The 25,009-nt window shown below is 45.6% G+C and overlaps 1 protein-coding gene across 1 annotated transcript in view; it reads right to left on the minus strand.

Annotated features, from left to right (window-relative positions):
- The window catches only part of IQSEC3 (IQ motif and Sec7 domain 3), a 540,197-nt gene that overhangs the window by 208,310 nt on the left and 306,878 nt on the right, over positions 1-25,009 (minus strand). Inside the window, exons 3-4 of the mRNA XM_029597483.1 lie at positions 13,281-13,579; positions 12,215-12,877 (exon numbers count right to left, since the gene is read on the minus strand). Of these exons, the coding sequence (XP_029453343.1) occupies positions 12,215-12,877; positions 13,281-13,579 (962 nt within the window). The remainder of the gene's footprint in view (positions 1-12,214; positions 12,878-13,280; positions 13,580-25,009) is intronic.

Genomic DNA, 25,009 nt, shown 5'->3' on the forward strand with positions numbered 1-25,009 from the left:
CCCAAACAGAAACAACCCTGCCTATAATAAGGCAATACTGCAAATATTACACTAGGCCCTAAAGCACCAAATAGAAAAAGCTAAACTTAGATCTCTACACAGAAACTACAAGCTAGCAGAATACCTCACCTCAATCACACATATAGAAAACAAACAAACCAAACTCAGAATAAAAAGACCATATAATCTACACAGAAAACTGCAGATAAAAGCTGACTTGGAATTCGCAACAAGCCAGACTTTGTATACAGTGCAACAATGGAAAAACAGAAACATCACGATTCCACATAAAACATCAAATAATCAAATCAAGAAATAGAAAACATCATAATCATAAAAAAATATTTCAAAACAACAGATGAAAAGAATATCCAATAATTAAAAATTCATATAAAAATGATTTAAAATTTTCCAAACATTAATAAAAGCAGAATATAAATCAAATAAATATATAAATAAAATATTTCAGAAATGAAGAAACATCAAATAACACCCAATAATTAAAACTACTAAGAATTGAAAAAATACTCCGCTCTCCATACCTAGGAACTTTTGATTTTCAATCACCATGAGATTGTCGTGGATTAGTTGGGAGGGAATAGTAGAAGCTTTCTTCTCTTTCTCTCTCACACATACACATACTCTCTTACACCCACACCCTTGCTTACTCATACATCTTCACACACATACTCTCTCTCTCTTCCACATTTTCTCTCTCACATACACATATACATATATTCTCTTTCTCACACACACACACATATGCTGTTTTACACACATATGATCTGTTTCACCCATATGCTTTCTCTCTCACAGTCACACACACAAACACACATATACATGCACACACATGTGGTCTTATATGCTATTTGCTCACATGTACACATGCTCTCATACATATATAATCTCTCATACACATATGCACATGCTTTGCCTCACATACATATGCTCTTTCATGTCTCTCACATACATACACATGTCACAAACATGCTTTCTCTCACATAACACAGGCTCTGTCTCACACATATGCTCTTTCACACATACTCTATCTCATTCACACTCACATACTCACGGTCTCTCTCACAAATACACATGCTCTCTCTGTCTTCTAAGAACATACAAACAGCAGCAGCCTCTTCCTTGGGCCTGTGCAGCATCTCTCACATCCACACATATGCATACACATGCTGTTTCACATGCTAATTGCTCATGAACACGTTTTCTCTCACATTTACAAACACACACACACATTCACTCTCTCCATGGAACATACAGGGTACAGACAGCATCAGCCCTCCTACTTCAGCCACATGGCTTCACTAAAGCAACAGTTTCCATGCTGCACAACTCACCAACACATAGCCTCTTTCAGCCATGTGGCCCTATAGATGCAAGATGGAGCGGCTCCACTAACAGCAACAGCCTTCTCTTTTCAGCTGTGTGGCCTGACTGATAGCAGTCATCTCTTATTTGCATAGGCCCAGACAATTTAGCAGCTTCTTCTCTTCAGCCACGTAGCCCAGCTGATAGCCTCCTTCTCTTTTTAGCCACATAACCCTAGGCAGTTCAGCAGCCTCCTTTCTAGCGGTGCACGGGATCCAGTGGAGTACAAGGTCTTGACTCCCTCAGGCCATCTCTAATCCAGAGCAACAAAAGTGAATAGTGCAGTTGCCAGCAACAGGATTAACTGGGTTTGAAAAACATTAGTAAGCACCGCGGCTGAGTCTCAGGACCCTGACCTTTGGACTCAGGGCACAGACCCCATGTGCTCAATGCTAACAAAGCCCTTATTCAAAGTTCTTAAATCACAAGAGGATTTTAAGAAATTGCCAGACTGAGAGACTAGGCATATAAATGGCAAATTAAATTTAATGCGGACAAGTGCAAAATGATACACTTAGGGAAGATTACTCAAATTTAGCTACACAATGCAAGGTTCCACATTAGGAGTCACCATTCAGGAAAAGGATCTACATTAGGCGTCATCATTGATAATACATTGAAATCTTCTGCTCAAATCGCAGCAGCAGCCAAGCAAGCTAATAGAATGCTAGGAATTATTAGGAAAGGAATGGAGAATAAAACAGAGAATATCATAATGCCTCTGTATCACACCATGGTGCAACTTCAACTTGAGTATTGTGTGCAGTTCTGGTTACCACATCTTAAAAAATTTATGGCAGACTTAGAAAAGTACAGAGAAGGATGAACAAAATAAGAACATAAGAACATAAGAACATGCCATACTGGGTCAGACCAAGGGTCCATCATAAGAACATAAGAACATGAAAAAGGAGATGGATCAATTCCGCTATGAGGAAAGACTAAAGAGGTTAGGGCTTTTCAGCTTGAAAAAGAGAAGGCTGAGTGGAGATATAATAGAAGTCTATAAAATAATGAGTAGAATGGAATGAATAAATGTGACTCCATTGTTTACTCTTTCAAAAAGTACAAAGTCTAGGGGACACACAATGAAGTTACTAATTTGTACATTCAAAACTAATATGAGTAAATATTTTTTTTTTACTCAGCAGATTATTAAGCTCTGGAATTCATTGCCAGAGGATGTGGTGAAAGCTATTAGTGTAGCTGTGTTTAAAAATGGTTTGGACAAGTTCCTGAAGGGAAAGTCCATAAACCATTAGCAAATTGCAGAAATCCACTGCTTATCACTGGGATAAGCAGCATAGAATCTATCTACCCTTTGGGATCCTGCTAGGTACCTGTGAAATGGTTTGGCCATTGTTTAAACAGGATACTGGGTTTGGTGGACCTTTGGTCTGACCTAGTATAGAAACTCTCATGATCTTATGTTCTTATGATCATCATCGCCTTTTTTCTCCCCCCCACCCCCTGGCATCATCACTTTCCTTTTCCCCCTAGTCCTCTCCCTCCACTCCACTGGCATCATATTACCTTCTCTTCCCTCTCCCCTGGCATCATCACCTTCTTCTGTTCCCTCTCCCGATTGTCCTAGCTTAGGAGCCTATACAGAAAGTTAAACCTCTTCCTTGCTTTAAGCTTCCAAAGTCAGAGAGAACTCAGATCTTAATACCAAAACATTTATTGAATGATAAACAGTTTGACACTCACTGCAAAAGGTCTGGCACTGAAGATAGCCGCACAGACGATAGACCTGATACAGCTGTGATGAGAAACTCAGGGCTCAATCAAAAGCAGATGAGTGCAGCTGTAGAGAAAGCTGGGACCATCAGTAAACAGCAGAAGACACCAGCAGTGGGAAATAGATGCGTGGGGCATCAAGGAAGCAAGGTGAAAATAGTGATGCTATAAGAGCCTGCAGAGGAATTCTGGAGAGCTGCAAGCTAGTTAAGAGCCAGTTCCAGACTGAACTGTCAGCAGAGGGTAATTTCTCCCAGGGATTCCAAGGGGCAAAAGACCAATAGTAAAAATGAGAACTCAGACAGGGGCCGATGCAAATAAAAACACGTGATAAAATGGGCACTCGTGTTGAGCACCCGTTTTCCTAATGCTCGCTCATCCATAGCCCCTGGGCGCACTATGCAGAATATAAATTAGTGGCTGAAAGGGACATGCTAGGGACAAATTGTGCGTTCCTAGAGCTCAAAAGAACCGGGCACCCTGGAAATATGGCCGTGCGTGGATTACAAATACAGACGCTCAATACGAGCATCAGTTTTATCCCGCCACAGATAACTCAAACGCAGGCCTGAGGCATGTATATTCTGTGTGTTTATAGTGTGCCCACAAATATTTTTTGTTATCAAACCCTTTTTTTTGTAAATTTTAATCCCCACAAGCAGTGAATCTTAGTATCACAACAATACTAAGTAGGAGGAACCACTGACTGCAGGACTTTTTTGTTTTTTCTTGAACCCTTAGCCAACTCCATGGCTGGCATTAAGGGCCTTATTTTCTAAGGACTTATCGCACGCGATACGGCCATATCGCGTGCGATATCGCGCACTGCACTAATAGCTGTTTTCGCGGTCTGCGAATGCAAATTTTAAATTTAGTATTCAGGGGCGGAGTTGGGGGCGGGACAAATGTAAAGTATGGCGGACTTCCCGCAAAACGGCTGCGCTGTTAGCGCGGCTCCTAACATGGCCAATAACTACACCTTTTTCAATTGCGATAGGCTGTATCGCTGCGCATAGCGCACACAGTGATATTATCGCAGGGAGCGAAAATGAATATAACCAATCCCCACACACCTACAAAGCTATTCTTACCCAATAAAAAGGCTTGTTCTTAGTAGGTCTATGTTCCCAACACCATCTACACATTCCCAGTGTATGGGGCAGGCTCACTCCATGGATGAGCAGGCCCAACGCAGACGCCAGGACGTGGGTCGACGTCGCCGCAGATACAGGCAGTGGATCTTCCACGAACCTCATTGCTGGGTATGCCAGAGGACGTTGTGATCACCAGGTATCACCTCAGCTCTCGTGCCATCCTGCAAATATATTAAGACATACGAGGTGCTCGTGACCCTTGAACCCAAAAGAGCCGGGCTGTCCCCGTCCTCACCAAACTCTTGGCCGTCCTGCACTTCATAGCAAGTGGCTCCTTCCAATCCACAGAAGCTGTTGTAAGTGGGATGTCACAGAGCACCTTTTCACAGTGTCTGGACCAGGTCATTGAAGCAGTTATAGCCCACATGCCTCGATACATAGGTTTCCTGCGCAACAGACAGGACCTGATGGACCTCAAGCATGGTTTCTATGCCATTGCCCGCTTTCCGAATGTCATTGGAGCTATTGACTGCACTCATGTGGCCATCATTCCACCCTGTCGCCTGGAGGCAGCCTACCGCAACAGAAAGCAGTTCCACTCCCTCTACGTGCAAGTGGTGTGTGATGCTGGAATGTGGATCCTCTCAGTGATGTCCAGGTTTCCGGGATCAGCACACGATTCCTTCATACTCAGGCAATCATCTCTGGTTCGCAAATTTGAAGCTGGCCTGTATGGTGATGGTTGGCTTGTAGGTAAGAAATACGTTTCCATACATCTACCATATTTGCAATGTTTATCTCTGTAATGGCACACAAATGTGATGTATACGCCTGTCCGGATGGAGTGATATGTCCCCATCACACCAGGCCTCAGTGGTTCGTAGTGTAACCTTAAGTGGTGGAAATGCTCTTGCACCCAACCAGTTGCTATGGACTGCCAAGCTCCAGGTTCACACCAGCCACAGTATGGCCTGTATGTGGCATGGCTTGCTCACTTCACTTCACTAGTGTACAGCCTACACATATTAGGTATAGCCATGGTTAATGGCATTGCCAAAGGTGATTCCACAACTGTGATGTAAGGGCAGCTCACTTCCACAGGTTTCCTGAGGTCATGATGTTCATGATACTTCTCATGATCACTTCTAGTCAGCTGTGCACATTCAGGGGCAGGCAGATTACACCATGTATGTTATTGGGAATGCGTACCTACATAAAAGGTCAGGTTGAGTAGATATGTCTGTACACAATGACTAGAGTGCATGATGCATACGATCCGAACACAGGTATATAATCTTTAAGGACCGTGATTTTACGGATCTACCACATACAAATTGCTGACATAAATGTCACTGTTTAGGGGCCCTTCACATGCTATACTTCCTAATAGCAGCACACCTACTGTAAGACAAAGCAAGCATGGAGCCCCACAAATAAGGTATTAGGAAACAAGAATGGCCTGCCTCATCCCATCCGGTTCTACTGCATGTACTGAGCACAAACACCCATCTGACACAAACATCATTATTTGTAATGGCTTGCCTATGTCATTGCTACAGGAGACTCAGAGTATGGATGCAGGCCCTGGCTTATGACCCCAAACCTCCGGCCTGCCATGGCACAACAGATGGGCTATAATGAGGCCTTACGTGCCACACGCTCAGTCATCAAACGTACCTTCGGCCTTCTGAAGAGCCGCTTCCGATGTTTGGACAAGACTGGGGGAGCGTTACTGTATGCTCCCCCCAAAGTTGCTAGGATAATCTTGCTTTGCTGTGTTTTCCATAATGTGGCTCTTCAGCATGGAATACTATGGCTATAGATCCTGATCTCAGACCTGATCCCCCATGTGTGCGTGCACGACTTCATGAGAACACAGTCAGTGGCAGCCAGCTTCACCACCACCTTATACAGACCCACTTTTAAGGAAGGCATGGGACAGAATCTTGCCCCAGCAGGGCAGTTCAGGCACAGATGGGTTAGGACCTATTTTCGAGTCTGCTACTTGCATGACTTGCTAAGTCTGTCCACCCAACAACTATTTGGGGGTGGTGCTCTAAATCTGAGGGTATAGCCCATAACAGGGTGCCTAAGGGCTGGCTCTAGGCACTGCTGAGGTGCTCTATGTGTGTTACTTATTCAGTGGCATTGGATTAAGCACTTGTTACATACTGATATCCCACCAAGGATGAAAGTACTATACACACCTGTCCTCGTGAGACACAATACACTCACAGGCCTCACCAGATTTGCTAACACCTTACAACATTTGTACCTGTAATGGGCCTTATCTCTGTCAGTCCCTAATGCCATCACTGTCACATGCATATAGGTGCTTCATTTACGGCCATTAGGACTAATGAACCCTACATACTTCACTCGTTCCTTATTTGCGACCCCTCAATATTATTGTCATGTGCATCTTGCAGCAACTCTAACGACCCTTCAGTCTGCAAGTGGTATCAGTGAGGGCCTAGGCAGCACAGCCTCAATACACAGCAGGGAACACATACCAGCCTTACAACATCCTGATGCCTCATGAATGGGTGCATGAGAAAAAAAAGCATCTGGCGCTACACAGACTTAACTGAAGGTCCCTTATCACTGTAGCATCCCACATCCACACAACTCTTGGGTCATTGCAGCTGGCCGAAAGGAGAGCCATCTATGTTGTTGCATGCACATGGCTGTGCCGGCTGTATGCTGCTAAAAGAAATCGTTGTGAAGGAAAGGAGATGCATGTACAGTTAGCTCTCCCACACTGCTATGGCAGTATGTAACCCACTGTGCTGTCATGGGGACAATAATACTGGTTTCAAAATGGTGCCGATAGCCTTTGACCTACCATGTCACAGGGGCTACCGGTGCCATTGGTCAGCCCCTGTCACATGGATGGCTGGCACCATCTTGTGCTCCTACCATGTGACAGGGGCTGACCAATGGCACCGGTAGCCCCTGTGACATAGTAAGGGCAAAGGCTATCAGCGCCATTTTGATTACTGGCAGCCAACGGCCTGAGTGCAGGAGATCACTCCTGGACCCCCGCTGGACCACCAGGGACTTTTGGCAAGTCTTGAGGGACCCTGATGACCCCCACAAGACTTGCCAAAAGTCCACCGTGGGTCCGGGTAATCAAAATGGCGCCAATAGCTTTTGCCCTTACTATGTCATAGGGGCTACCGGTGCCATTGGTCAGCACCTGTGACATGGAAGGAGCACAAGATGGCACCGGCCATCCATGTGACAGGGGCTGACCAATGGCACCGGTAGCCCCTGTGACATGGTAGGTCAAAGGCTATCGGTACCATTTTGAAACCGGCAGCCCAAGGTGTGAGTGCAGGAGATGGCTCCTGGATCCCCCGCTGGACCACCAGGGAGTTTTGGTAAGTCTTGGGAGGGTCAGGAGGGTAGGGGGTTGTAGTTAATTTAATTTTAGCCGGGAAACGAATAAAAAGTAATGCATTAACGTATCGGGGGGCCCCCTTGCCGAATGCAATGTAGCTGCCCCCCGATGAATACGAATTATGAATGCAACGTATGGCGTCCCTCTGCACATCCCTACCAATTACAGTGGCAGACTATCTGTCAAGGATTGTGTCCTCCACGGCCGCACAAACCTACTCATAAAGGAGTACAGAAGTGTGGGCCACACGGAGATACATATAGCTTCAGACGTTGGGACTATGGCAATGCGTGAGAGTCTATATGTGGCCATGACCCCTTTAGCTTGCTGCCCAACTATGTATTCCACAGGAGCTGCAGGACAGTGGTTATCCCAGTCAGTGCTAACTGAGCTGTGTGCAACAATAGAGGGAATATGGACCAGATATGGCCCTACATCTTCTTCCAACTCAGATAGATGCATCCATATCCCTCAGTTGGGAGTGTATGCATCCCATTCACATGATGTCCCTCAAGAAAGTCTTGCAGGAACAGGAGCTTCAAGATGGAGTATGTAGAAGAACAAGTGTGAAGTGGGTATATTATGTGAAGGTGTCACAGGTCATTCAGTGTGTGCAAACACTAATATTCCGCTGATAATGTGTGAGCAACATTCGTTACCTATAACCTTTTGAACAGCAGATCTGTAGGGAGGAAAGTCCACTGGGGTTCTGCAGCATGTAACTGTATGTTATTGTGTTAATAGTAATTAATGTATACCTAATATTTAACAACACAGACAGATACTTGTCAGTGGACTGTACTTGATTTCCAAACAACATGCACTATCAACAATGTCATTAACCATGGATAGTGGCTCGTATATCAATGTCTGGCGATGTAATATTTTTGAAGAGAATGTAGGACTGTGTACTACACATTGTGGCCCTTCAGACAGTGTTCACATGTTGGACGTGGCCCACATTATAAAGGGTGCATGCACACACCACAGCTGGGAGACACCACCGGAGGGATGCGTGTCATAACGGATGGTGACCAAATCTTGCAACATTTGGCCTTTTCTGGAGGAATGGCTGTGTGTCTGATAACATAACATTATGTGTAGTCTGGCCATCCAATTAATATACTGGTAATTAACACTGACTGCACACCAGCAGTCACCATTTGTATGTGCACATGGACACCAGATAGACACTCTTAAGGCCTGTTGAACATTCCTTACACAGGTTGCACCATGTAAACGGGTATGACACATTAGCATTATTATATTAACCTCTCCTTACGACTAGCAACAGCCTTGTAACCTGTCCGCTGACAGTCTGTGCAACTGTGTTAATAAATGGCATGTAGATAGCTTCATAACCATTCCCATGCATCACTTTTCAGTGGCCCACAACCTTAAGGCTAACACAGTAACTATAGAAATCCTTCCCTGCCACACAAGGAATCCATGTACAAGCTGGCATGTGGTGTATGTACAGTGATATGTCAGTATGCACAGGATACATGCTTAGCTTGTGCAGATGAGAATGGCTACACACTATTGTATGCCTATAGCACCAGGACATTGAGCATATACATGATCCACCACTATAATGGAAGTCCTGCATGGCACCAGAAGTTAGTAATCTGCCTGTCAGTCACCTAGAGTTGGTGGAAGGCATCTTCCGTTTACCAGCACATGTGAGAGACCAATATAGGAAGGAAACTCGGTTTGTACCCTAGCATAGGTTTGGCTCACATACGTGGCGTTTGTCAGGCTGAGATAGCTGTAATACTGAACACTGCTAAGAAATACGTGTTTAGATCCTCACCACCAAGAGTGGCTGAAATGAGCACTGCAATTAGAATAGACCGCTGCCCACCCCTTCCCCTTTCCTCACAGATCTTAACAACATGCATACATCAGAACACTCCCTGACTGTGCATTGATTGTACTGAGGGACAGTACCTTTTCTACTGTGAGGAACATGTCATGTACTCACATTATGTTTACACTGCAGGGTCCTCCTTAGCACCCTCCTTGTACATGAACCTAACTGTAAGGTATGTCAATGGCAGGTGCAGACGTTGCTGTACTGAATCTCAGACAGGGGGCATTTAGGAAGCTCTGCATTGGTCCAACGTGCTACCTAAGGGGTGTGATGCAGCATGCTAGGTGTGGTGGGTGTAAACCAAGGGCACAATAGGAACATAAAGAGGACACAAAAGGTGGTAGGTAAAACAGGATATTTATTCCTGACAACATTGTGCAGAGTATTGTGATTTATTTGATCAGAAGTTTAACCATACATTAGACGTTCATAGGTAGTCATTATCTGCAAGTACTGGATAATAGGGGTGTGAATCGTGTGATCGATCGTCTTAACGATCGATTTTGGCTGGGGGGAGGGAAATCTGATCGTCGTGTTTTGTTTTTTGTTTTTTTTAAATCGTTAAAAATCGTAAATCGGGGAGGGCGGGAAAACCGGCACACCAAAACAACCCTAAAACCCACCCCGAACCTTTAAAACAAATCCCCCATCCTCCCGAACCCCCCCAAAATGTTTTAAATTACCTGGGGTCCAGTGGGGGGTCCCGGCGCAATCTCCCACTCTCTGGCCACGGCTGTGTTAAAAGAAATGGTGCCGGTGGCCCTTTGCCCTTATCATGTGACAGGGCAAAGGTAGCGCCGGCGCCATTTTGGTTCCTGGCTCCCGACCGTCACCCGTATGACATAGTGAGGGCAAAGGTAGCGCCGGCGTCATTTTGAATATTGGCAATACGGCCCGCATGCAGGAGGTCGCTCCCGGACCCCCGCTGGACTTTTAGCAAGTCTTGTGGGGGTCAGGAGGCCCCCCCAAGCTGGCCAAAAGTCCCTGGGGGTCTAGCGGGGGTCCGGGAGCGATCTCCTGCACGCGTGACGTCAGGAGCCAGGAACCAAAATGGCGCCGGAGCTACCTTTGCCCTGTCACTTGATAAGGGCAAAGGGCCATCGGCGCCATTTCTTTTAACGCAGCCTTGGCCAGAGAGTGGGAGATCGCGCCGGGACCCCCCACTGGACCCCAGGTAATTTAAAACATTTTGGGGGTGTTCGGGAGGGTGGAGGATTTGTTTTAAAGGGTCGGAGTGGGTTTTAGGGTTGTTTTGGTGTGCCGATTTTCCTGCCCTCCCCCAAATAATTCCCGTGCCCTATTTAACGATACAATACAAATGCCCCTGACGATAAATCGGGGGCATTTGCATTGTATCGTGCACTCTAACGATTTGGACGATTTTAAAATTATCTGACGATAATTTTAATCATTCAAAAACGATTCACATCCCTACTGGATAACTAATTGCTCCCAAATGGGCTAATTCTGTGCAACATCACATATCGTTGGATGTAACTCCCACATAAAGAGTATACTGTACACAAATATGCAGGTAGTGGGTGTTATCTGTACTGGCAAAGCATGATTAGCTAGGAACAGAGAAACAGGAAGTGGCACCCCAATAGCTCAGATACTGCAATACAAAGATTACTGCTGGACAGTATACAATGTGTAGACAGGCATAGGGCCCAGGCGGTCTATGTTGAAAGAGTGCACTGAAAGGGGAGAGGCTGAGAGGCCCACCAGCAGAGTGAAAGTCCGGGCCCCAGGCGGTTCATGTTGAAAGAGTGCACTGAAAGGGGAGAACCTGAGAGGCCCGCCAGCAGAGTGAAAGTCCAGGCAGCAGACAAGGTAGCCTACAGTTCAGCATGTAGGTACCAGGGGAATACATCAAGGGTGTGGCAACAGCAGTGAAGAACCAGGACGAGACAGCAGCAGCATGGCAGCAGGAGGAGGCCCAGGACGAGACAACAGCGGTGAAGGACCAGGACGAGACAGCAGCAGCATGGCAGCAGGAGGAGGCCCAGGACAAGACATCCCAAGTGGCAGTTGGAGCCCTGGAGCACAGAAGGCACCCCACAGCACACAGCCAGATTTTTCAGCCCTTGAGAACTGAAGGTACCCCACAGCACACAGCAGAGTGGCGCAGTGGATGCAGATGGCACACAGCAGAGTGGCGCAGCGGATGCAGATGGCCCAGCTGACCAGGAGGGCGGGAGGTGGTGCCTCATCTGCTTTGGATCATGCATCTTCTTCCATCTTGACGGCACGGCAACTCTGCGTGGAGCAGGCGATGATGCTGTTACTTCCATCTCGACGGCACAGCAACTCTGCGTGGAGCAGGCGATGATGCTGTTACTTCCATCTCGATGGCACAGCAACTCTGTGTGGAACAGGCGATGATGCTGTTACTTCCATCTCGACGGCACGGCAACTCTGCGTGGAGCAGGCGATGATGATGCTGTTACTTCCATCTCGATGGCACAGCAACTCTGTGTGGAACAGGCGATGATGCTGTTACTTCCATCTCAACGGCACGGCAACTCTGCGTGGAGCAGGCGATGATGCTGTTACATCCATCTCGACGGCATGCAACTCTGCGGGATGGCCATCCCGGTGGTGGTTATGAGATTCTGACCTGGCCAGTTTAGGCTTTCTTGTATTCCCCTCAGAGCCCTTTGCCACGTTGTGCAGGTCCTGTGGAAGGTGGCATCGTCTTGGGGGGACGTCCCCTGATACCTCGGGACCCTGAGGGACTGCTTTGGGGTGTAGATGTTGTTGAGGAAGTTGACTGCTGGTCCGGCATCTGCTGCAGGATTTGTAGCATTAAGGTGTTAAGTGTGCCAATCGCTGTAGTCATGCTGGTGGATGCTGCCGTGTGGAGCTGGAGGAGGCGGTTTAGCCGTGTTAGGGATCTCCTTATGCCGTGCAGTTCCATCCGCACTTGCTCTGCCTGTGTGCCAGTCATAGGGTCCTGGGGCGGTAGGAAGGGTGGGGCTGGTATTGCTGGTTCTAGTGCTGGTGGTGGGGGTTCTGGTGCTGGTGGATGTGGATGTGGTATTGGTGCCACAAGTGCAGGGCTGTGTGGTGACATTACTGGGGTTAGCTGGGTGAGCGTCATGGGAGGACCTATTTCCAGACTGAGTGGTCTGCTTGCCTGCGGAGCAGTGGTGGAGCCCTCCCACTCCAGACTGCCAAGGGCAGCTGACAAGTTGAGGGGGCTGCCCTCGGGTGCTGTCATGGGGCCCACCTCTTCCTCCTCGTCATCTGACCACTGCGTCATGGCATCCATATAGAAGGGCCTGGTGAACACTGGTGACCGCCTTGTCCCAGGTGGATCACGACTGGTGCCTGGGCCTTCCCACCTGTCTCCTGGACTCTCCTGCCTGTGACCAGAGTGCTCTGTGGAAAAAGGGGGAAAAAAGGATAGACAGCATCAGTACCACAGCATTTTGTTGCATTCCAGTAGCATGACACAGGGACACATTTTCATTGAACAACATGTCATGCTGCTTATAAAGTTATGTTGTTTCTCTGTACCTAATGGCCTGTGGCCTGGGGAGTGGAAGGGGGGGGGGGGCAAGACTGGTCAGGAGAGGACATGGGGAACTTAAACACAAAACAGTTCTAAGCATTTGGGTTACACCTCACACTGCTAGTCTCAGTCTGTGGCCTGGAGGATGGGGGGAAGGTCAAGACTGGTCAGGAGAGGACTATGGGGAACTTAAACACACATTTCTAAGCATTGTGTATGAACCTTGAACAGGACAGCTAAGGACTTGGTGGGGGGTACAGGCCAACTTACCATCTTCGAGGTAGGATGTGTCAAGGCATGGATCCAACCCCTCAAACACGTCTGGTCCCAGCCGCTGCATTAGGCGCCTCTCCATGTCACTGAACCTTATTGGGCAAGGGGCCCTTCCTCCAGTCTCGTGCAGGTACTCATTCCTCTCTGCTATCTTGCCCTTCAGCTGGGCCTTGATGTCCCGATAACGGTGGGCCACTTGCTCCCTGGTGCGCTGGATCCCAATCTGATGCCTGATGACCTCTGCAATGCTGGCCCATAGCTGTGCCTTGGCTGCCTTAGAGGTCTTCACTGAGAGGCTGCCAAACAGATGGGCGTAATGGTGGAGGACACCTTCAATGAGCCAATCGTTGTCCTCCGGGCTGAAGCGGATAGCACGCTGCCTCACCCTTGCCTGGCTGCCTGATTGGGGTGCCACTTCCGGAGGGGTCTCCTCCCTACTCTCACTCTCCGACCCACCTGAATCCCCACTCCCTTCCTCCCCCCCCCCCCCCCCCCCCCACCTCACCCTGCGCTTCCAGCTCCCTTCCCCTCTGGCCTGGCTGCCTAACCCTACCTCCTTCCACCATTCTTTCCTGCCTCACCCTTTCCCCCACCCCCACCCTCCTATCACTTCCCTCCTGCCTAGCTCTCCCACTAGCCCTGTCCCTGCTACTACTCCTCATACCCCTACCACTAGGTTCCTCTTCCTCCCTCCTCCTCTCCCTCCTCCTCCCTCTACTCTCATCTCCCCTCTTCTGTCCTCTCCTCCCACTCCTGTCACGCTCCATCCTCCACAACACTCCTTTTCACCACCACCACCACACTCCTCCTCCTCACCACCACTACCACCACCACACTCCTCCTCCTCCTCACCACCACCACCACACTCCTCCTCCTCCTCCACACAGATAAGGACAAACAAGTAACAAACCACCTTTCACTCCAACAGATATGAGAAACAACAAAGGTTAAGGGAAACAGATGAAAACACAGAAGACACATCTCCGCACTCAGTAATCAATATATCTAAACCACCAACACCTCCTAAGCCACAAACCTATCTCCACTACAAACCTCCTTCCAAACCCTCAAAGGAGGAGGGGCAGGAAGTGACCTTTTATACATGTGACATTATCACGGTACGCGGTATTTATTTTTTTTTCACTGACTGCGAAAACAGCGCGAATCGCAGTGTTTTCTTTTTGCAAGGTGCTATTGCAGCGCGAATCGCGAAAACGTATTTGCAATTCGCAAAAACATCGCAGATCGCGAAAACTTCGCAGCTATGCGGAAAGATCTTCATTTGCATGGAAACGCCCCTTTTACTAACGCATGCATTAGCCATGCGTTAACCATGCGATATTGGTAAATCCAGCCCTAAGTTTGCTGTGTTAACGAGTATGTGTTCAGAGCCAGGGGATTTTCTACATCGGGGGTAATAGCTTTTATATGTGATGAGTGCTATTAGCTACGCGCTTGTTTCAATGCGCGTTCTGGACGTGCTAATCCCATTACTGCATTGGGAGTTATTCTAGTACGTCCAAAACATGTGTCCAACCACACGCTAAGCTGTGTGCTAGGCTAAGCGCACTATAATGCATTGGCCTGACAGAGGGGAAAAAAACAGGAACATATCCAGTCAGAATCTTAGCAACATTTAAAGAATATCCAATAGGGATGTGAATCGGGCTTCGGACGATTGAAAATATCGTCGATATTTTCAAAATCGTCAGAAATCGGGGGCTCCCCGAAACGATAGGAAAACCCCCTGATATTGTTCGTGGGGGTTCTCTTATCGTTTTGGGGGAGGGCGAGAAAAACGACACACAAAAATAACCCTTAAACCCACCCCGATCCTTTAAAACTAATCCCTTTGCTTCCCCCACCCTCCCGACCCCCCAAAAAACATTTTACAGGTACCTGGTAGTCCAGTGGGGGTCCCGGGAGCGATCTCCTGCTCCCGGGCCGTCGGCTGCCACTAATCAAAATGGCGCCGATGGCCCTTTGCCCTTACCATGTGACAGGGTATCCGTGCCATTGGTCAGCCCCGTCACATGGTAGGAGCACTGGATGGCCCGCACCATTTTTAAAGATGGCGCTGGCCATCCAGTGCTCCCTCTCTAAACCCAGAACTACAGGGGCCAGCAGATCTCGCAAGACTACAGGGCTCCATGCATTTTCAATTACAGAGGAGAGCCAGTAGAGGGACAAGCAGCAGCAACAGGTAAGCACTGCTCCCCCCCCCCACCCCCCACCATCACACCTCAACCCGGCTGGTGGGAGGAAATCCTGCAGGCCAAGAGGGAAAGAAAATGAAGACTGCAGCTGCACCTCAACTCCTTCTTATATGGCTTTTTTTTTTTTTCACGGCACAACTGCCCCGCAACCATGGCACATGGTTTTGGGAAATGCTGGTCTATCTGGTCACACAAGACAAGACATGATCAAAAGTAATGCAATTTGAATCCCTTCTACTACCTCTATAGTCTGACGTTGACAATATTTCAGCCCAAATGCAAGGCAGCTGTCAAAAAAGCAAATAGAATGTTAGGTATTATTAGGAAAGGGATGGAAAATAAATAGAGGATATCATACTGCTTCTCTAGCAATCCATGGTGCAACCACACCCTGTATACTGTGTGCAGTTCTGATCGTCCTGTCTCAAAAAAAGTATTCAGCTGAACTGGAAAAGATGCAGAGAGGGCAACCAAAATGATAAAAGGGATGGAACGGCTCCCTTGTGAGGTGAGGTTAAACAGGATTAGCCTCTTCATCCCGGAGAAGAGATGGTTGACAGAATATGATACAGGATTATAAAAGCGCGAGTGGAGTGGAAGGGGTAAACAGAGAATGGTTACTTAATAGAGATGTGAATCGTGTCCTCGATAGTCTTAACGATCGATTTCGGCTGGGAGGGGGAGGGAATCGTATTGTTGCCGTTTGGGTGTGTAAACTATCGTGAAAAATCATTAAAATCGTGAGCCGGCACACTAAAACCCCCTAAAACCCACCCCGACCCTTTAAATTAAATCCCCCACCCTCCCGAACCCCCCCCCCAAATGCTTTAAATTACCTGGGGATCCGGCGGTGGTCTAGAACGGCGGCGGTCCGGAACGGCCCCCTCAATAGAATCGTGTTGTCTTCAGCCGGCGCCATTTTTCAAAATGGCCGCCGCAAAATGGCGGCGGCCATAGACAAAAACGATTCGACGCAGGAGGTCGTTCCAGACCCCCGCTGGACTTTTGGCAAGTCTTGTGGGGGTCAGGAGGCCCCCCCAAGCTGGCCAAAATTTTCCTGGGAGTCCAGCGGGGTTCCGGGAGCGATTTCTTGCCTCAAATCGTTTTCATACGGAAAATGGCGCCGGCAGGAGATCGACTGCAGGAGGTCGTTCAGCGGGGGTTCCGGACCGCCGCTGAACGACCTCCTGCAGTCGATCTCCTGCCGGCGCCATTTTCCGTACGAAAACGATTCGCGGCAAGAAATCGCTCCCGGAACCCCGCTGGACTCCCAGGAAAATTTTGGCCAGCTTGGGGGGGCCTCCTGACCCCCACAAGACTTGCCAAAAGTCCAGCGGGGGTCCGGAACGACCTCCTGCGTCGAATCATTTTTGTCTATGGCCGCCACCATATTGCGGTGGCCATTTTGAAAAATGGCGCCGGCTGAAGACAACACGATTCTATTGAGGGGGCCATTCCGGACCGCCGCCGTTCTGGACCACCGCCGGATCCCCAGGTAATTTAAAGCATTTGGGGGGGGGGGGGGTTCGGGGGGGGGGGGGATTTAATTTAAAGGGTCGGGGGTGGGTTTTTAGGGGGTTTTAGTATGCCGGTTTTCCTGCCCTCCCCCGATTTACGATTTTTTAACGATAAATCGGGGGAATTGGTATTGTATCGTGGCCCTAACGATTTTTTGACGATTTAAAATATATCGGACGATATTTTAAATTGTCAAAAAACGATTCACATCCCTATTACTTAATACTTACTCTTTCAAATAATACTAAGACTGGGGGACTAATGAAGCTAATAGGTAATACAAATTGGAGAAAGTATTTTCTTTTTACAGAGCGCACAATTAAACTGTGGAATTTGCTACCAGCTACACTGTTTTGGTAAAAAAAATATAGCATACCTGAGTTTAAAAAGGCATTGGACGAGTTCCTGGAGAAAATGTCCATAAACCATTATTAGCCAAGTAGACTTGGGGAAAACCACTGCTTTTCCCTGCTTATGAGTGAGAAGGATTGGATCTATTCTTTGGGATCCTGCCAGCTACTTGTGACCTGGCTTGGCCACTGTTGGAGACAGGACGGTGGGCTAGATGAACCCTGTATGGTAATTCTTATGTTCTTGTGTTGATATTTACTGAGTGCAAGCTGATCCGAGGGTAAATCAAAATTCATGAGTCTTCTAGTATATCTCATGCAAGGATATTTAATAACTGGTAATCATTTGATTCTTTTTTTTTGCTTTTTTTTATGATTTATTGTGCAATTGTAGATGTCAGCAAAGATGACAAATATGTTTGTTGTTCCAGCATTCTGCTTCTAAATAGGAGGTATAGCCATAATTCACTTTAGCATATAGAGAACTTGTGTAACCTCTGTGCTGGTTATACCCTGCTAGTGGTACCAGAGACCATATCTTAAATTGCAGTTTCAGGTGGTAAGCTTCTCATATAATGTTAAAATGTCCTGAACTTCTGGGTTCCCTGAGCAGGGGTAGCGGGAGGAGATAATTTTCAAGGCCCCTCACATTCCTACACTTCATTCCCAGTTTAGAGTTCTTGTGTACAGCACTGATAAGCACTAAAGTTACTTTGCAGCAAAAAGCACACTGGAAGTTGACTTTGGTTTCCAACAATACTTTTACCGATAAATGATGCAAATGATGACACTATTCTTTACAGCAGTTCAGTTCACTCATTTATAGTACAAATGCCGTAAGTACATTTGTGACCTCTTAAGGTTTAGATGTTAAAGTCAATTAATTCAGTCTTTAATCTGATGTTTCTCTCATCCCACTTGTTTAAGGCAAGTTTTTACTTCCCTCCCAGTTAGGTAAAATATTAAAGTTGTGATCCAAAAGTTAGATGTTTCTTCCAATACAAGGAACCTATAATAGACCTCGGCTGATACCAGAAATGGAACGCCATCACGCCATATTTGAATAGTGAATATTGCAACATGATTTAAGCCCTTGAAAAAGAATCGTTAATCCGAAACACGGTCCGATGTTGGGCATGGTTGCTTCGTAGTTGAAGGCTTCTATTATCAAGACGTGCAAGATAACACAAGACTTATAAGCTATGTGTATTTGAGATGAGAGGAAGTTTTCCCACGATTTCATGAATTGGTATTTTTGCGCACAAAGAGCATATGTACAAACTACAGTTTATTTCACATCAATGGGGCAGTGGCTCAATTTCAAAAAATTTAAAACATTTTAAAAAATGAACATTCAGTGACCGATGATTAGATATAAGGCTGAGTTCTAAAGTTATACTTGAAAACTATACGATGAAGCCTATTATGAAGATCATCAATATCTATTATAGGTTTGTTGATAATTGAGTATATTAATGTTGGACTTTTTGGTACTCATAAGATATTAGTTAATTGATTTACCAACAGTCCAATTTTGTAATTCCTGAGGTGAACGTGGCTGGTTGAGTCTTCCAATACAATACCATTCATCTCCTACATCTCTATGTAGTTTTCTTACACTTCTTGGTCTCCACACATGTACCTGAATGGCACAAGTTATCCTTCTCTCTTTTTCGTATTAGAGCGATACTGCAGTTACTTCTCCCAAATCTTTAGTAGATGGCCCTGTGTCCTAAGGGAGTACATTCCAACTCCTTTCTCCCCTCTCTCCTTTTTTCTCCTCTGGATGGCTGTAAGTCAACCCTCTTTTGCATACTGAAGATCTGCAGGTTCCTCCTCAGTGAAGGGACCTCTCCCTTTTATTGTTCTAAACAGAAAGTAACTGAGTCCCTAGTTATTGGGTGCTCAGAACTCAAATAAATCATCATAAAAATATAAAAGGATTACGGAGGTGGAAAAAACTTCTATCCAAAAATAGTAAGCTCCATGGAGGCATTAAAACTTAAGCTAACAGAAAACTCAGAGGACAGCTAAGGCTGTAGTTACACAATGTTAGGTTCTATCTTAGGAGCTACTACCCAGGAAAGATCTAGGCATCATAGTGGATAATACATTGAAATCGTCAGCTCAGTGTGCTGTGGCGATCAAAAAAGCAAACAGAATGTTAGGAATTATTAGGAAGGGAATGGCTAATAAAATGGAGGCTGTCATAACGCCTCTGTATTGCTCCATGGTGAGAGCACACCTTGAATACTGTGTACAATTCTGGTCATCTCAAAAAGGATATAGCTGCCCTGGAGAAAGTGCAGAGAAGGGTGACCAAAATGATAAGGGGCATGGAACGACTGTCCTATGAGGAAAGGCTAAAGAAGTTAGGGTTATTTAGTTTGGAGAAGAGACGACTGACGTGAGGTATGATAGAAGTTTACAAAATAATGAAAGGACATGAACAAGTTAATGTAAATCGGTTATTTACTCTCTCAGATAATAGAAGGTCCAGGGGGCACGCCATGAAGTTAGCAAGTAGCTCATTTAAAACAAATCAAAGAAAATTCTTTTTCTCTCAGCACATAGTTAAGCTCTGGAATTCATTGCCAGAGGATGTGGTTACAGCAGTTAGTGTAACTGGGTTTAAAAAAGGTTTGGATAAGTTCTTGGAGGAGAAGTCCATTAACTGCTATTAATGAATTTTACTTAGGTAATAGCCACTGCTATTAATTGCATCAGTAGCATGGGATCTTCTTGGTATTTGGGTACTTGCCAGATTCCTGTGGCCTGGTTTGGCCTCTGTTGGAAACAGGAAGCTGGGCTTGATGGACCCTTGGCCTGACCCAGCATTACAATTTCATATGTTCTTATGTTCTGTATTAGGAAAATAAAAATGGTATCTGCTACATACCAATCCATATATGTATATAATAGATTTCCTTGCTTACCATCTTTGGAGTAAAGTGCAAGAAAGGAACAGAGAAATTGGTTTATACACTCCTAGCATTCTTCTGACTTATTTTTCTCCTTTGCTATAATTTGAGATGGGGGGGGGGGGTGTTTCAAGTCAATTAATTTATCTCTAACCAGGTTACATTTAAAGCTAATTCAAAATTCACCCTGATTTTTTATATACTCTTAGGGGCGGATTTTAAGAGCCCTGCTCGCCTAAATCCGCCCAAATCCGGGCGGATTTAGGCGAGCAGGGCCCTGTGCGCCGGTGAGCCTATTTTACATAGGCTCACCGGCGCGCGCAGACCCCGGGACTCGCGTAAGTCCCGGGGTTCTCCGAGGGGGGCGTGTCGGGGGTGTGTCGGGGGGCGGGCCCGAACCGCGCGGCGTTTAGGGGGCGTGCCGGAAGCGTTTCGGGGGCGGGCCCGGAGGCGTGGTTACGGCTCGGGGCGGCCCGGGGGCGTGGCCGCGCCCTCCGGACCCGCCCCCAGGTCGCATCCCGGCGCGCAGGAGGCCCGCTGACGCGCGGGGATTTACGCCTCCCTCCAGGAGGCGTAAATCCCCCGACAAAGGTAAGGGGGGGGCTTAGACAGGGCCGGGTGGGTGGGTTAGGTAGGGGAAGGGAGGGGAAGCTGAGGGGAGGGCAAAAGGAAGTTCCCTTCGAGGCCGCTCCGATTTCGGAGCGGCCTTGGAGGGAACGGGGGTAGGCTGCGCGGCTCGGCGCACGCCGGCTATACAGAATTGATAGCCTTGCACGCGCCGATCCAGGATTTTAGTGGATACGCGCGGCTCCGCATAGTTTGAAAATCTACCCCTTAGTTTTGCAGAATCTACCCCTTAGTTTTGCAGAATGGAATATCTGATTTCAGATTCTGAATCACCATCTTTCAGAAACCTCTGATACAGAATGTCATCTTATTTGGTTGAAATAATTCAAATATTTTTAATATATGTTTGCTTTTCATTTTTTTCCTGCTAGTTTCCATACTTGGACCATAACCTGGTTGAGAAGTTGCTTAGAATACATGTTTGAATACACATCTGTATTTGTGTATAAGAAGCAGCTATTTGTATTCGATAAAGAGGGAGAAAGCAAAATTATTCAGGGCTGTATAACACGTGAAAACCACTGAATGAATCATCTGCATCCTTTGAGGGCTGTAAAACACAGTACAGCAGACTTTCCTGAAGGGTTTTATTGCACAGTTAAAACAGATTAAGAAAAAAATTATGGCACTTTTTTAAAAGACTAATTACATTGATAAATGCATTAAATGGCATTGTGCCATGACAAAATTAAATCTTTTTTTTTAAAAGCCATTTAAGTAAAACGCATATCCTGCTTTACTTATTTCTGTGGGGAAACAATAAACTCGTCTTTAGTTCTTGGAAATTTTCTCTTCTATTTGTGTGTCTCTAGCAAACCAATTTGAAAATAGGACATTTATCATAGTATCTTTAGTCAAATCTGAAAGGGGGCTTATGCCATATGTTATCTCATGTTCTACAATACCTTTGCATTACTAATTGCTGGTGTAATGGAAGGTACCCTACCTAGAAAGAATCTGCAGTATTTTCCAAAGACATTCTCTGAGTCTCAATTTCTAGCTCACACAGGTTAGAGGCCCATTTTGAGAAAGTTAGCTGCAGATGCTAATGACACCAGCTTTCAAGATGGCGTCAACTGACTCTTGAGCTCCTTTTCACGTGGCCTGTGAAGAGCTCGGGGTTTGGTTGCTCCCATATGGACCTCCATGAATTTATGATACACAAGAGGTTTCACATGGGCAGTATGGCCCCTTTAACGCTGTGAGCACCATGTTCCCATGTCAGCAGCTCAGATATCTCTACATCACTGAGAAATTTTTTCACAAGAGTGGGCTTTGTGTGAAAAAGAACACAAAACTGAAATGTTAGTATTTTTGCACATTTCAGGATGCTTTGTGCTATTTTTCATGTAAAGCCTTTTCCGAAAAAATTGTGGGTCTTAATACATCAGCCTCTAAGAACCTGATTTAGACTATGAGTGTGGAAAAAAAAGTTTAGTGAATCAGACTCTTAGAAAGCAGAGCTCTTAAAAGAAAACTACTGTTGCCTCAGGCTATAATTTATAAGTAGCCAGTGTTCAGGATGCATTCCATAGCAGGTCATGGAGATATATGTAAGGCTTGCTTCACTCCCTTATTAAAACGTCTTTCCTTTTTTCCATTTTTAAATAGGGATTTGCATTTTCTATGACCATCCCTAAGATTATTCCCCACCCACAGTGCTGAATTGGTCAAGCACCCCCCTATATAATCTGGGTTGAGGACATGCAATGTATGGGTTGGTTGTAGCTTTTTGGTTTTGGAAGAAGGGAAGTTGTTTGGAGGTTCCTTCAATTCAGGCCGCATAGCCTGTTCCACAGGGGGTTGGACTTTGCTTTGCTTGCCAGTGTCTTTACAGACCTGGCCAGTTTGAGAGGAAAGGGTTTTGAATTTTGAGAGAGCTGGTTTTGGTTTTGACTTGTTCCCAGCTTGGGAGAGACCCTCCCTCTCTCCCGACCTGAGGGGACAGAGTTGAGTGTTGTTGGCCCTGCTGCCGGTCAAGATGGACTCTGCAGTTGTCTGGGTGTTATTTTGCCCTGCGTCCAGTGAAAGTAGGGATTGTAGTTGCCAAGAAGGAGAAGAAGTAAGAATTGTTTTGGAGAAGACTGTTTTTTCTGACGTTTGGAGGGACATTCCTTTTTCAACCACCTTCCTACCTATTTATTGGAAGAAGAGATTTTCCCTGTTTTTCCATCACTGGAGGAGGGGGTAAGGCAATGACTCAGAGGTTGGAGATGGAGAGTTTGTGGCACTTGGGGTTTTCATTGTATCACGATGATTTTTGCTGTTTTGGCCTGGATTCTGTTTTTTTAAGAAACAGTAAATTTATTATTTGAAAACCAATCTGTGTCCTGCTTGCCTCTTTTCCAAGATGACAAGCAGTGAATATATCAACTTCTGAGACCGACTGGATCTGAGAGACAGTCTATTAACAGTCCGTATGCCTGTCTATGGTGAACAGATAAGTTCTTGGCTTTCCCTAAGCCTCTGTGCTAGAGGAAGAGGCCAGACTTCCCAAAAGTGATATTTCCAGCTTTGGCCTGTGGGTCCAAGGACACAGGGCAGATTTTTGGTTTAGGACAGAAAAGGTTCGAATGATGCCCAGCCCATGTGATTAAGCCCAGCAGTGTGTTACTGTCTGGCTACCATCCCAAAATATGGGGTTTGTCACTTTTACTCCCACTGGAGTACGATAAAAGGCTGATCAGAGATGCCATTTCCCAGACAGAATCTACTCACAGATCCCTCGGATGTATGGACCAAGATACTGGGGAGACTGATCCACTGGACCACACACAGTCTCCCCCAGTGTCATCTCTGATGTTTAAGGTTGCAGCTAGCAAGAGGGTCCTGCTCAAAAGATGGGGTTAAGAGGTTGTGCTGAATCTCTCCCAGAGTTTTCAAATTATTCTGGAATCCCAACTCTCCACAGAGAGTACATCCCCCTACTGGCAGAGAACGTTTCATGAAATCAGAGGACTACACTGGATTGTACAAGTCCTTCTTTGAGGGTATGGATTTACTTAAATTAGGCAAAGGGGTCTTGCACATTGCAATGTGGAAGGCAATAGCAACATAACTATACAGTCAAATCAAAATTATTTTCAGGATATTATGTATCCTTTTAACATAGCATGAAGTAAGTCATTTTGTTTTACTGCAGTGTGCTCAATGACATATCATGTATCAACTTCACTTCAGTATAAACTGACTGATATAGAGTTTTGCCTATTTTTTTATTTTTTCTTAACTACTGGGAATGTCTGTGACTATAAATAACAGATAAAAGCAACCTGAGCAAAAATAAAAAATAAAATACTGCTATTTTGATTGGCGTATTCTGAAGTATACGTAGCCTCCTCCTGCTACCTGATTATAATGCACCTCTACAACTTACACATGGAAAAGATAAGAGCATTTCTCTTTCCATGTTGGCTCGGTAGTACACAACATTATGAAGGTGGAAATGTATTTTTATTTGATTCCACATTTACGTTGCCATTAACAGCTAAAAACTTGGCTCTTTGAGCAGGCGTATAAAGAATGTACCTGTTAACAGTGAAAGTTTTATGATCATTTACATTATCCTGTTTTATTTCTGTTTTAATGGTATTATTTTATTCCATGCTATTTATAATTTTATGATTTATTTATTATAATTAATTTTTGATTATTAATGTTTATATTTTATTATCTTACCTTATCTTTAGGAATTTTAAGGCTGGTTATTAATAATTTCTATATTCTCTTCCTTTATTATTATAACTTTTTTATTGTTCATTTCATTATTATTGTTATTATTGTACTTTTATTTTCTTTTGCTAATGACGATTTTATTTTTTTATGTTTGTGAACCGTTGTGACGGCCTGTGCTATACAACGGTATAAAAACGTTTATAAATAAAATAAATAAATGAATAACCTTCTACAACTCATAAGACTGTTGACAATAGATCTTATTTAATAGTGTTATTACTAATGTATGGACTTAAAGCATTTCCCTCAAGCAGGCTCTGTAAAAGAAAAGGGACACTTAAGAGTGCTTTCTTGTACAATGTATATATTTTTTTTTTACTTTTGTCTTTTTTTTTTTTATCTGCTTCCCACTTCTCCTG

This window comes from Rhinatrema bivittatum, chromosome 4 (genome assembly GCF_901001135.1).
Source record: "Rhinatrema bivittatum chromosome 4, aRhiBiv1.1, whole genome shotgun sequence".
Lineage (NCBI taxonomy): Eukaryota > Metazoa > Chordata > Amphibia > Gymnophiona > Rhinatrematidae > Rhinatrema > Rhinatrema bivittatum.